The sequence below is a fragment of the Oncorhynchus kisutch genome, linkage group LG18 (genome assembly GCF_002021735.2).
Source record: "Oncorhynchus kisutch isolate 150728-3 linkage group LG18, Okis_V2, whole genome shotgun sequence".
NCBI lineage: Eukaryota > Metazoa > Chordata > Actinopteri > Salmoniformes > Salmonidae > Oncorhynchus > Oncorhynchus kisutch.
This window is the reverse complement of record NC_034191.2, coordinates 21651115-21663518: the sequence shown is the minus strand read 5'-3', so window position 1 is coordinate 21663518 and position 12404 is coordinate 21651115. Positions and strand designations below refer to the sequence as shown.

General features: G+C 42.3%; 1 protein-coding gene across 5 annotated transcripts in view; it reads left to right on the top strand.

Moving 5' to 3' along the window:
• Nucleotides 1-844: 844 nt before the first annotated feature.
• Nucleotides 845-12404, top strand: part of LOC109909468 (neurofibromin) — a 115402-nt gene continuing 103842 nt past the window's right edge. For 3 of the 5 annotated variants that reach the window (XM_031795529.1, XM_031795530.1, XM_031795528.1), the window contains exons 1-2: nt 854-1120; nt 10680-10823. In XM_031795529.1, coding sequence (XP_031651389.1) covers nt 1061-1120; nt 10680-10823 — 204 coding nt within the window. In that variant the 5' untranslated portion in view covers nt 854-1060. Of the gene's footprint in view, nt 1121-10679; nt 10824-12404 lie in introns of all 5 variants that reach the window. The other 2 variants (XM_031795532.1, XM_031795533.1) reach the window with 2 other exon arrangements.

Here is a 12404-nt window from a genome sequence, read left to right as displayed (position 1 = left end):
GAATACTGTGTAACATGCCAACACACACACACACACACACACACACACACACACACACACACACACACACACACACACACACACACACACACACACACCCTGGCATTAGTGTGATTAATGGAACACACACACATAGCACTTCAGATATGTCCCACAACCAACATTCAACCATATATCAATGATTCACTGTAAAATAAATGTCCTTTAAAATAAACCACACTTAATTTACAACAAATAAAATAAAAAATGATGCCGGACACTCAGTGAGAAGGGAATGAACTGGTTAAACTTCTCAAGAGAAACACTCAAATTTCAGTCTTCTGTGGATAGCCTCCATTTACATTTTCTGTATGGTAGTGTGACCTTTGACCTGTAGATGGTAGTAAAGGTATACTTTTGCTGCAGATCCACTTCCACAGCACAAACCTTTCTGGACAAGAAGCCTACACATTTGTCCCTAGCATGTGTGTGTGTATTTGAAACAAAAAAAGACTGTATATTGCAACACACTTTTATGATACAGATTCAGTCCTCATTATGTAGTACTGCACAGCTATAGTTTTTTCAAATGCCAAATGCACCTGCAGCATGTTACTGGCTATCTGAGTGACTTGTGTTGTGAGAAGAGAACCAGAATTCAAACAAGAACTCCTGGATGTAATAGTATAATATTGTTAAATATTTAAAGTAACATATGGTAGCATACACGTTCCACATGGTAGCAAATCAAGCTAGCTAGTTAGTTATATGTTACAACGTTACATTATCTTGCCTTGCCAATGTTTGTGCGAATCCTATTCTCGCCGACCATCCACATCAACAAGCGACGCACGCGCATCTTTGCTCAGCTGTCTCCTGGCCCTATCGGTTTCACTGGGAAGACTTCCGGTTGTGTGTCATGGCGGCATGGTAAAGCTTGCTCAAAGGGAAAAATAACCAACCCGTACTGTCTTTTTTAGACAGCGGTTTGGGGATTTATTTCGGGCTTAACATCGCCACGAACGTCCACATTCGTATTGGGAATTGCAAGCACTCATTAGCGGTCTCCATCCGCTCGGCCATGGCGGCACATAAACCAGTGGAATGGGTTCAGGCCGTGATAAATAGATTCGACGAGCAGGTAATAAAGTGTTTATGAGTTGGAAGTGGGAGTAACGTTAGTTAGCTGCAGCCAGTTAATCTTTTGTAGATGGCTTGTGTCTGTAGCTAACTTATTTCTGCAATCGCAAAGTTTATGCTATCCTGCTTTCTTGTTGTGTACAGTAGGTAGGTTGGTACTAGTATATAGACAAAGTAACGTTAATAAACGTTACGACACATTTTTATCTGTGGTTTAGATTGTGTAACAAACGTGCAAGTTACTTTCAGTTAGCAAGCTAACTAGTTAACTACCCATGTAACTAGCTAGCTAGCCAACTAAACATGTATTTTCATGTTACATAGATTTTGGGTGTTGGTATAGCTAGGACTGTTAAGAGGTTGCACACAACGGCTAATATTGACTAATTCTGCCAGACAATTTGGGGAAAAGATGTCACTACCAGCTAGCTACTCATAAAGTTAGCTAATTGAAAACAAATGAGGTGTGACATGCACTGATTAAAATAAAATGATTAAAATGAAGTACTCTAGCTTGTTACCTTGCACCTTGTTACTAGTTTTATTAGGTTTGAGTCAACTGAATGGACATATGCCTCCCTCCCTGTTATGTCACATGCAGTGAAAAAAAACGAAGAAAGCACGCTCCTTGCATGCTGTCAGCCAACAGTCATGTTACTGAATGTGGGTTTGCAACCTGGCCATGTTTCTGCTCTGAGGTAAAGGCCTCAATACTAAGATAAAAAAGCATTTATGGATCTGTACTAATTGGCAGACATATGTTTTTGTATAATACCTACTTCTATAATTACTACATCCTTAAAGTAATATATTATTACTGTGAGTTTCTTAATCAAACACAGATTTGAGTGTGCTTATGTGCTTGTGGTCACCACAGCAGCAGTCTACAAGGCTTGCACAACAACCACAGATTGTTGGTGACATTGACAAGTTAAGCAACTGTGATAGTTTTAGGGTGGACTGTTCCTTTATTTGCCAGAATCGTCATAGGATGCCATCTTTACAACAAGTCAGTTTGTAAAATTTCTGCCCTGCTAGAGCTGCCCCGGTCAACTGTAAGTGCTGCTATTGTTTCGTGGAGATGTCTAGGAACAACAATGGCTCAGCCGTGAAGTGGTAGGCCACACAAGCTCAGACAACGGGACCGCTGAAACGTGTTGTGCCAAGAAATGGTTTGTTCTCTGTTGCAACACTCATTACCATGTTCCAAACTGCCTCTGGAAGAATTGTCAGCACAGGAACTGTTAGTTGGGAGCTTCATTAAATGGGTTTCCATGGCCGAGCAGCCGTTCACAAGCCTAAGATCACAATGCAAAGCGTCGGCTGGAGGGGTGTAAAGCTCGCCGCCATTGGACTCTGGAGCCATGGAAACGCGTTCTCTGGAGTGATGAAAAATGCTTCACCATTTGGCAGTTTGACGGACGAATCTGGGTTTGGCAGATGCCAGGAGAACGCTACCTGCCCGAATGCATAGTGCCAACTGTAAAGTTTGGTGGAGGAGGAATAATGGTCTGGGGCTGTTTCATTGTTTGGTCTAGGCCCCTTAGTTCCACTGAAGGGAAATCTTAACGCTACAGCATACATTCTAGATGATTATGTGGTTCCAACTTTGTGGCAACAATTTGGGGAAGGTCCTTTCCTGTTTCATCATGACAATGCCCCTGAGCACAAAGTGAGGTCCATACAGAAATGCTTTGTCAAGATCGGTGTGGAAGAACTTGATTTTCCTGCACGGAGCCGTTAACTCAACCCCATCAAACACCTTTGAGATGAATTGGAACACCGACTGCGAGCCAGGCCAAATCGCCCAACATCAGTGCCCGACCTCACTAATGCTCTTGTGGCTGGATGGAAGCAAGTCCCAGCAGCAATGTGAGAACATCTAGTGGAAATCCTTCCCAGAAGAGTGGAGGCTGTTATAGCAGAAGAGGGGGGACCAACTCCCTATTAATGCCCATGATTTTGAAATGAGATGTGTGACAAGCAGGTGTCTACATACATTTGGTCATGTAGTATATGTAAGTTTCAATATACAGCATATGCTATTGTCCAGAATTGATAGACTATCCCTTTAAGGGTGCCAAAGATTCCTCTAATGAACTTGAGCTTTAAGCTGTGTGAATCATTGGGTCAGGTAGTCTAGCCAGTCCATCAATAATTTTTTACACTGTCTGTTGTCCCTAACTGTTTCTCATCAGGAGTCATTATCAGTCACCTTTCATATTGTAAGGTTGTAAACTTTCCAACAAGTCAGCTGGAGTATTTTATTTTGCTTGAGAGCTGGTATGTCTGTAGAGCAGCTCTGGTTTTCAATTTCATCTATTGGAAACTGGGCTTTGTCTGTTTTGGTCATCAAAGACCCCTGCCAAAGGGACTGAAACAGATGGTTCTGTTGGGATGGTTCTTGCAACCATGCTGCAGTGCAAGCAATGCTGCCAGAAATTCTTCACTTAAGACTCATTTGAGTGAAAGCTCTTCTACAAATATACTTGAAAAGGGTTAGGCCTAGTTTAGGGCTACCAGAGTTTGCACTATGCAATGGTTTGGATTTAGCCTAAACTTGCTTTATTTAAGTGCCATCGCGAACTGTCAACTGCCCTCAACTCCAGTACAACTTCAGGTATAAGACTCTCTCTCATACCTCCCTTTTATTTGCCTTTTTGAAAGGGAATATCAGCACTTTGTGTTCAGTTTGGGTAGGTTCTGGGCCTCTGGTTTCAGAGGCTACAGAGGGGTATTGTACCCAGACTTAGCGGCTCTGCTCGGCTTATTACAGTTTGATGAAAATATAATAAGGGATTAAAACCACCTTGTGTTAAGACTATTTAGAGGCCTCTAAGTCAGGGGTACTCGAGTACTATTTGAGAAGGTCGGGTCACACACATTTCCAAGGTGTCAAAGGTCCAGATGGATAATAAAATGTATTGGCGTAGTAACAAACCCCCACCTCGCAACCCCAAACTGTTCACACCTCTCTTGTTGGCGTTGAGAGAATGTTTCAGTTTCAAAGTCAATTTCCCACAATTCTACACATTTTGCACAGGGCAGAGATTTTTGCTGCTGTTTTTAAAGCTAATTTCCTGGAATTCTATGCATTCTTCCATGTCTTGCGTGTTTATATGATACCAGGGGTTGAAGCCTGACTAAGTAAAAAAAATACAATAAATATACAGTGCATCCTCATCATAAAATCGATTAAATAAAACATTTTCCTTGGCAGTCTACACACAATATCCCATAATTACAAAGCGAAAACAGTTAACCTTTTTTTTTTTAAAGCAAATTTATAAAAAAACAAAAACTGATACCTTATTTACTTAAGTATTCAGGCACTTTGCTATGAGACTCGAAATTGAGCTCAGGTGCATCCTGTTTTCATTGAGTATCCTTGTTGTTTCTACAACTTGATTGGAGTCCATCTGTGGTACATTCAATTTATTGGGCATGATTTGGAAAGGCACACACCTGTCTATATAAGGTCCCACAGTTGACAGTGCATGTCAGAGCAAAAACCAAGCCTTGAGGTCGAAGGAATTGTCCGTAGAGTTCCGAGACAGGATTGTGTGGAGGCACAGATATGGGGGAAGGGTACAAACAATGTCTGCAGCATTGAAGGTCCCAAAGAACACAGTGGCCTCCATCATTCTTAAATGTAAGAAGTTTGGAACCACCAAGACAATTCCTATATTTGGCTGCCCCGCCAACTGAGAAATTGGCGGAGAAGGGCCTTGGTCCGGTAGGTGACCAAGAACCCGATGTTCACTCGGACAGAGCTCTGGAGTTCCTCTGTGGAGATGGGAGAACTTTCCAGAAGGACAACCGTCTCTGCAGCAATCCACCAATCAGGCCTTTATGGTGGAGTGGCCAGACGGAAGCCACTCCTCAGTAAAAGGTACATGACAACCCGCTTGGAGTTTGCAAAAGGCACCTAAAGACTCTGACCGTGAGAAACAAGATACTCACTCTGGTCTGATGAAACCAAGATTGAACTCTTCGGCCTGAATGCAAAGAGTCACGTCTGGAGGAAGCCTGGCACCATCCCTACAGTGAAGCGTGGTGGCAGCATCATTCTGTGGGGATGGTTTTCAGTGACTGGGAGACTAGTCAGGATCGAGTGAAAGATGAATGGAGAGATCAGCAAGATCCTTGATGAAAACCTGCTCCAGAGTGCTCAGGACCTCAGATTGGTGCAACGGTTCACTTTCCAACAGGACAATGATCCTAACCACAAGCCAAGACAATGCACGAGTGGCTTCAGGACAAGTCTCTGAATGTCCTTGAGTGGCCCAGCCAGAGCCTGGACTTGAACCAAATCAAACATCTCTGGAGTGACCTGAAAATAGCTGTGAAGAGAAGCTCCCCATCCAACCTGGCAGAGATTGAGAGGATCTGCAGAGAAGAATGGGAGAAACTCCCCAAATACAGGTGTGCTATGCTTGTGGCGTCATATCCAAGAACACTCAAGGCTGTAGTTGCTGCCAAAGGTGCTTCAACAAAGTACGGACGAAAGGGTCTGAATACTTATGTCAATGTGATATTTCCGTTTTAAAAATAAATATATAAATTAGCATAAGGTAACTTTATTATGCGGTATTGTGTGTAGATTGATGGGGAAAAAACAATTACAGCCTTCTAAAATTGATGTAACAAAATGTGGAGGAAGTCAAGGGGTCTGAATACACACTACATATATTTTGACCCCATTCTGGGTCCGAACATTGTCCGCCAGTTGATGATGATTTTGGGCTGTAAGTCATAGGATTGTATGTGTTGGCTTTATGAGGGGAAGTTCATGCTCAGAATCAGATTTTCTGTGTGAACCTTTCTTATTTTGTCTGGAAACAATGAAAGGGTTGTGAACATTGAACACTAAGTCTAAATCAGTTGTTTGCAACTTCAGATTCTTAAATTGACTTAGTTGTTATACATGTCAAAATGCTCCCCCAGAGAGGTTGGTGGAGGCCAATGTGATGTACTAGATTAATGAGAAAGAAGTACCTCAACCCAGTAGTATTTATCCTCACAGCCCAGAATTGCCATATTTCCTGTCACGAACTCTGATACCTCCTGCGCCCGACCTGTTGCTTTGGCATGTTGATTTTCTTATTTGTATTTTGTTCATAGGTGTTTGTGTCAACACCTTCTGCTAGCCAGCTAGCTAGCTCGGTTGCAATGTAGCCCACTTCGCTTGGAATAGCGAACAAACATTTCCAGTGCTTTAGAAGCTGAGTGTATTACGCTCTTGTCCGGGACAATGTTGACAATCTGGAGTTCCATTGTGGCAATTGTTTGCTAGTGAGGATTACAGGAATGAAGTTGCTATTCTTAGCAAGCAAATCAAGGGAGGGACTGTGAGATGTTCTGAGCAGATTGACATAAGGAATGGCTTTCCTGCACTGGTTCCTCCTCTCTTGATCTGACAGGTCCAGACATCCCACAGCAGGCATTGCCCCATCTCCGGTAACCAAAGGCGTACGTTATCCTGCTTCTCGTGGGCCCTTGAAAAGTTCAACGAATTGTGTAAGGGGTAGAAATGGGCAGATTTATCCATTCCCTTCTCTGGCCGTTGTATTGGGACGTTCAATGGTGAGAAATGTCTCAGTCCCTGGGGCAAAAACTTTGCTATGAGTACTGGACATCAATAAGCTGCTCCCTAACATTATAAACCAGCATCAGGACATCAATAAGCTGCTCCCTAACATTATAAACCAGCATCAGGACATCAATAAGCTGCTCCCAAACGTTATAAACCAGCATCAGGACATCAATAAGCTGCTCCCAAACATTATAAACCTGCATCAGGACATCAATAAGCTGCTCCCAAACATTATAAACCTGCATCAGGAAATTGAGTCTCATAGTTAATGTGGGATTCAATGACATTGTAAAAGGCAGCTCAGAACAGCTTTTAAAGAACTGATTGGGTCGGCAAGCACCCTTTAATATATATCCCTCTGTCCTCCCTAAATCGTGGCTTTGAACATTTCAGCAGACTTTTAGCCCTCCAAAACTGACTACGAGACTTGCAGCTCTGGGTGTAACATTTTTTTGGACAATTTTGATTACCTTCTGGAAGCAAAGCTAATTTTATAAGGAGGATGGGATCCTTTCACAGCATTATAAGGCAGCATTGAGACAATTACTTATAATTGACTCAAGCACAGCTCAGTTAATCCCTAACATTGAGATGTCATAATGGTTCAGCAAATGTACATTATCCCAGGGGTGTTGGAAGACCCAATGTAAGCAACCTAATTGATTTCCCTCTTACTGCCCTGAATGCCTCTGCTGATCCCACAGCTATTGTATGCAGTAATCATGTGTTTATGAACCAGTTTCTGTACAGCACTTTGAGATATCAGCTGATGTACGAAGGGCTATATAAATACATTTGATTTGATTTATTAATGCAAAGCTAGCCGGTTAAGCAATGAAAACAATCAAGCCTCCTTAAAGTGCGAAAAATAGCCAACGTTAACATATGTAGCTTCAGAAACAAGGTTCATGAAATCAATAATTTGCTAATAACAGATGACAATCTCTGAAACTCACATAGATAATAATGCCTTTAATACAATTTATAATAACACTGTTAACAAGGCATGTCCTATAGGCTGTAGTTTTGTCGCACCTGAATTACTAAATAGAGCCATGGCAACATGGAACTCTAGTCCACATCAGTTAACTGATGCAAGGAGTAGAATCGGATAAAAGAAATACAGCTATAAATGCACCTTATGGAACAGCGGGGAATGTGAAGAGACACATACAGGTACAGACGCGCACACGGGCGCTAGCACACACTCTACACACGTACATTGTAATATTGTTGTGTATTGTGTTGTTGATAACAATTGGTAAGACAGACAAACATTGTCTTATTACATGGTGTCCCTTCCATTAATGAATTGATGGTATTCTAAGAGAAAGGCCCTTGTATTCGCATGAAGATCATTGAGTCAAATGTTTTATGTTACACAAATTATACATAATTCATCTTAATGTGAATGTTCTAAACTTCCCATCGAGGGACAATAACAGTTCTCTTTTCATGAAAAATAGGCCTCACTTTAATTACATTTCTTCTCGTGGCCCTGTCCTCTCATCCAATGTTTCTCTCCTTTCCCCTGTTTACCCCGATCATGTAATCCGAACACAGTGCTTTGGTGTGTACGTATACAATGTTAATCAGCTCTGCCAAAGTGCACATACGGGAAGAGATGGCTCCATGACCTTTTAGAAATTCCAATCCCGGTCTGTGAAACAAAGTGGTTACTGTCTGTGGTCCCGGACAGACCGGAGCTGAACTGGATGTGAAAGATTTAAAGCAGGGATGGTCCTGTGTGGACAGTGTGCACTCCAGTTCAGACTCCTGATTATTTTCTTACCCCCTGTCTTCCCAGGCCCAGGTTTCTCCCTGAGGGGCCCCAGTGGTAAAGTGGATCCCGATAGTAAGCAGTCATAGGTCTGCTGCTTAAGGCTCATTAACACTCCAGGCCTGATGTGCTCAGCATACGGACTAGCCAGCTACACCTCCAGGCAAGCTTAAAGGGGCTCCTCCTGCCCACAAGGTCTGGCCCAGCTGTGGATGTGATGTCTTTGTTCACACAGATGTAGCCTGCAGGTGTACAGCTGTGGGTGTACACCAGAGTTGTGGCAGGGCGAGGTTCTTGATAGCACAGGGCTTCATTGTTCTGACTGCAGGACGTCTGTTCCTTGCCCTTCGTCAGGTGTCGTAGGCGTCCTCATAGCACCAGAGGTGTGGCATAACACTAGTGTGAAAAATATTGAATGTAGATATGTCTAGTGTGGATGTGTAGACATGTGTAAACACAGGATAAGAAGGTGAAACCATGGCTTCATGTAATTATATTAGGCTTGCTCAAACCTGCTGCATATAGTGCATTTGGAAATGATTCAGATCCCTTGACTTTTTCCACATTTTGTTATGTTACCGCCTTATTAAAAAAAATAATTGTATCGGCAATCTTCACACAATACCCCATAATGACGAAGTGAAAACCGTTTTTTAGATTTTTTGCAAATGTATTAAAACAACCTACTTTAAACCCCATTTTTCTCCCCAATTTCATGATATCCAATTGGTAGTTAGTCTTGCCCCGTAGTTGCAACTCCCGTGCGGACTCGGCAGAGGCAAAGGTCGAGAGCCATGCGTCCTCTGGAACACGACCCTCGCCAAGCTGCACTGCTACTTGACACACTGCTCGCTTAACCCAGAAGCCAGCCGCACCAAGATGTCGGAGGAAACACCGTACAACTGGTGACCAAAGCCAGCATGCAGGCGCCCGGCTGCCACAAGGAGTTAGAGCGCGATGGGACAAGGACATCCCAGCCGGCCTAACCCGGACGACTTTGGGCCAATTGTGCACCGCCTCATAGGTCTCCCAGTCGCTGCCGGCTGCAACACAGCCGGGGACCAAATCCGGATCTGTAGTGACGCCTCTTGCACTACGATACAGTGCCTTAGACCGCAGGCGCTACTCCGGAGGCCGATAGAAATACCTTATTTACATACGTATTCAGACCCTTTACTATGAGCCTCGAAATTGAGCTCCGGTGCGTCCTGTTTCCATTGATCATCTTTGAGATGTTTCTACAACTTGATTGGAGTCCAGCTGTGTAAATTCAATTGATTGGATATGATTTGGAAAGGCACACACCTGTCTATATAAGGTCCCACAGTTGCCAGTGCATGTCAGAGCAAAAACCAAGCCGTGAGGTCGAAGGAATTGTCTGTAGAGCTCCGAGACAGGAATGTGTCGAGGCACAGATCTGGGGAAGGGTACCAAAAAATGTGGAGGAAACCTGGCACCATCCCTATGGTGAAGCATGGTGGTGGCAGCAGCATCCTGCTGTGGGGATATTTTTCAGGGACTGGGAAACTAGTCAGGATCGAGAGAAAGATGAATGGTGCAAAGTACAGAGAGATCCCTGATGAAAACCCGCTCCAGAGCACTCAGGACCTCAAACTAGGGTGAATGTTCAACTTCAACAGGACAACAACCCTAAGCACACAGCCAAGACAACGCAGGAGTGGCTTCGGGACAAGACTCTGAATGTCCTTGAGTGGCCCAGCCAGAGCCCAGACTTGAACCCGATCAAACATCTCCAGAGAGACCTGAAAATAGTTGTGCAGCGACGTGCCCCATCCAACCTGACAGAGCTTGAGAGGATCTGCAGAGAAGAATGGGAGAAACTCCCCAAATACAGGTGTGCCAAGCTTTTAACGTCATAGCCAAGAAGCCTCGGCTGTAGTTGCTGCCAAAGGTGCTTCAACAAAGTACTGAGTAAAAGGTCTGGATACTTATGTAAATGTAATTTCCATTCCTTAACTTTTAAAATACATTTGCAAACATTTCTAAAAACCTGTAGATTGAGAAATAAACAATTGAATCAATTTTAGAGTAAGACTAACGTAACAAAATGTGGAAACATGTAGGGGTCTGAATACTTTCCGAAGGCACTGTGGTCCACTGTCTAATGCGTTCACCCATGGCTAGATTCTCTTGTGACTTTAGAATTTTTTTTCTTCCTCTTAGCTTCCCGTTAAAACAGGACATCAGAACAACCACACCAAAGTCAGCACAGAGCACAACAAGGAATGTCTCATCAACATCTCTAAGTACAAGTTCTCCCTCGTCATCAGTGGCCTCACGAACATACTAAAAAATGTGAACAACATGGTAAGTGGAGCTTTTAACTTAACACTTTTAGCTGTTTATTTGACTTTAGCATGAGTAATGGAGATCACTACATTGCACGTCATCAACCCTACTAATGGCCGATTTAACTTGAAATCGGCCCTAATTTTCATAACAGTCGGTAATCAGCATTTTTGGACGCCGATTACATTTCAATTCACGAGGATGGCTGGCTGACCACCTGTTATGTGAGTGCAGCAAGGAGCCAAGGTAAGTTCTAGCTAGCATTAAACTTATATTATAAAAAAAACAATAAATCTTAACTAGTTAACGACACATGCTTGATGATATTACTAGATAACTAGCTTGTTCTGCGTTTCATATAATCAATGCTATGCCTGTTAATTTGTCATCAAATCACAGCCTACTTTGCCAAACGGGTGATGATTTAACGGAAGCGCATTTTCAAAAAACAGCACAATCGTTGAACAAATATACCTAACCATAAACATCAATGCCTTTCTTAAAATCAATACACAAGTATATTCTTTAAAACCTGCTTATTTAGTTAATTTATTTTAATGTTAGCAGGCAATATTAACTTGTTATGGCTACAAGTGTCATCAACAACCGCTGAATAGCATAGCGCTACATTCAATAAATATTACAAAAAATATTCATATTCATTAAATCACAAGTGCAATATAGGAAAACACAGCTTAGCCTTTTGTTAATCCACCTGTCGTGTCAGATTTTGAAATTATGCTTTACAGCGAGAGCAATCCAAGCGTTTGTAAGTTTATCGATCGCACGACAAAACATTAGGTACACTTAGCATCAGGAAGCTTGGTCACAAATCAGAAAAGTAATCAAATGAATCGTTTACCTTTGATGATCTTCGGATGTTTTCACTCACGAGACTCCCAGTTACACAACAAATGTTCCTTTTGTTCCATAAAGATTATTTTTATATCCAAAATACCTCTGTTTGTTTGGCGCGTTATATTCAGAAATCCACAGGAAAGAGCAGTCACGACAACGCAGACAAATTCCAAATAGTTTCCATAATGTCCACAGAAACATGTCAAATGTTTTTTATAATCAATCCTCAGGTTGTTTTTAAAATATATAATCGATAATATATCAACCGCAAATGTCTTTCACAGTAGGAGAGGGGAAAACAATGGCTGTCCAAATTCTGTTGCGCGAGCAAAATCAAATCAAATCAAATGTATTTATATAGCCCTTCGTACATCAGCTGATATCTCAAAGTGCTGTACAGAAACCCAGCCTAAAACCCCAAACAGCAAGCAATGCAGGTGTAGAAGCAAACTCATGTGACCACTTGACGCAATGTTATCGTTCTGGCTCATTTTTCAAAATAACAGCCTGAAACTATGTCTGAAGACTGACACCTTGAGGAAGCGATAGGAAAAGGAATCTGGTTCATATCCCTTTAAATCCAGCAAAGGGAGGCTATGGAACATGGAGTTTTCAAAATAGAGCCCCTTCCTGTTTTGATTTTCCTGTGTTCGCCTGCAATATCAGTTCTGTTATACTCACAGACAATATTTTGACAGTTTCGGAAACTTTAAAGTGTTTTCAATCCAATACTAATAATAA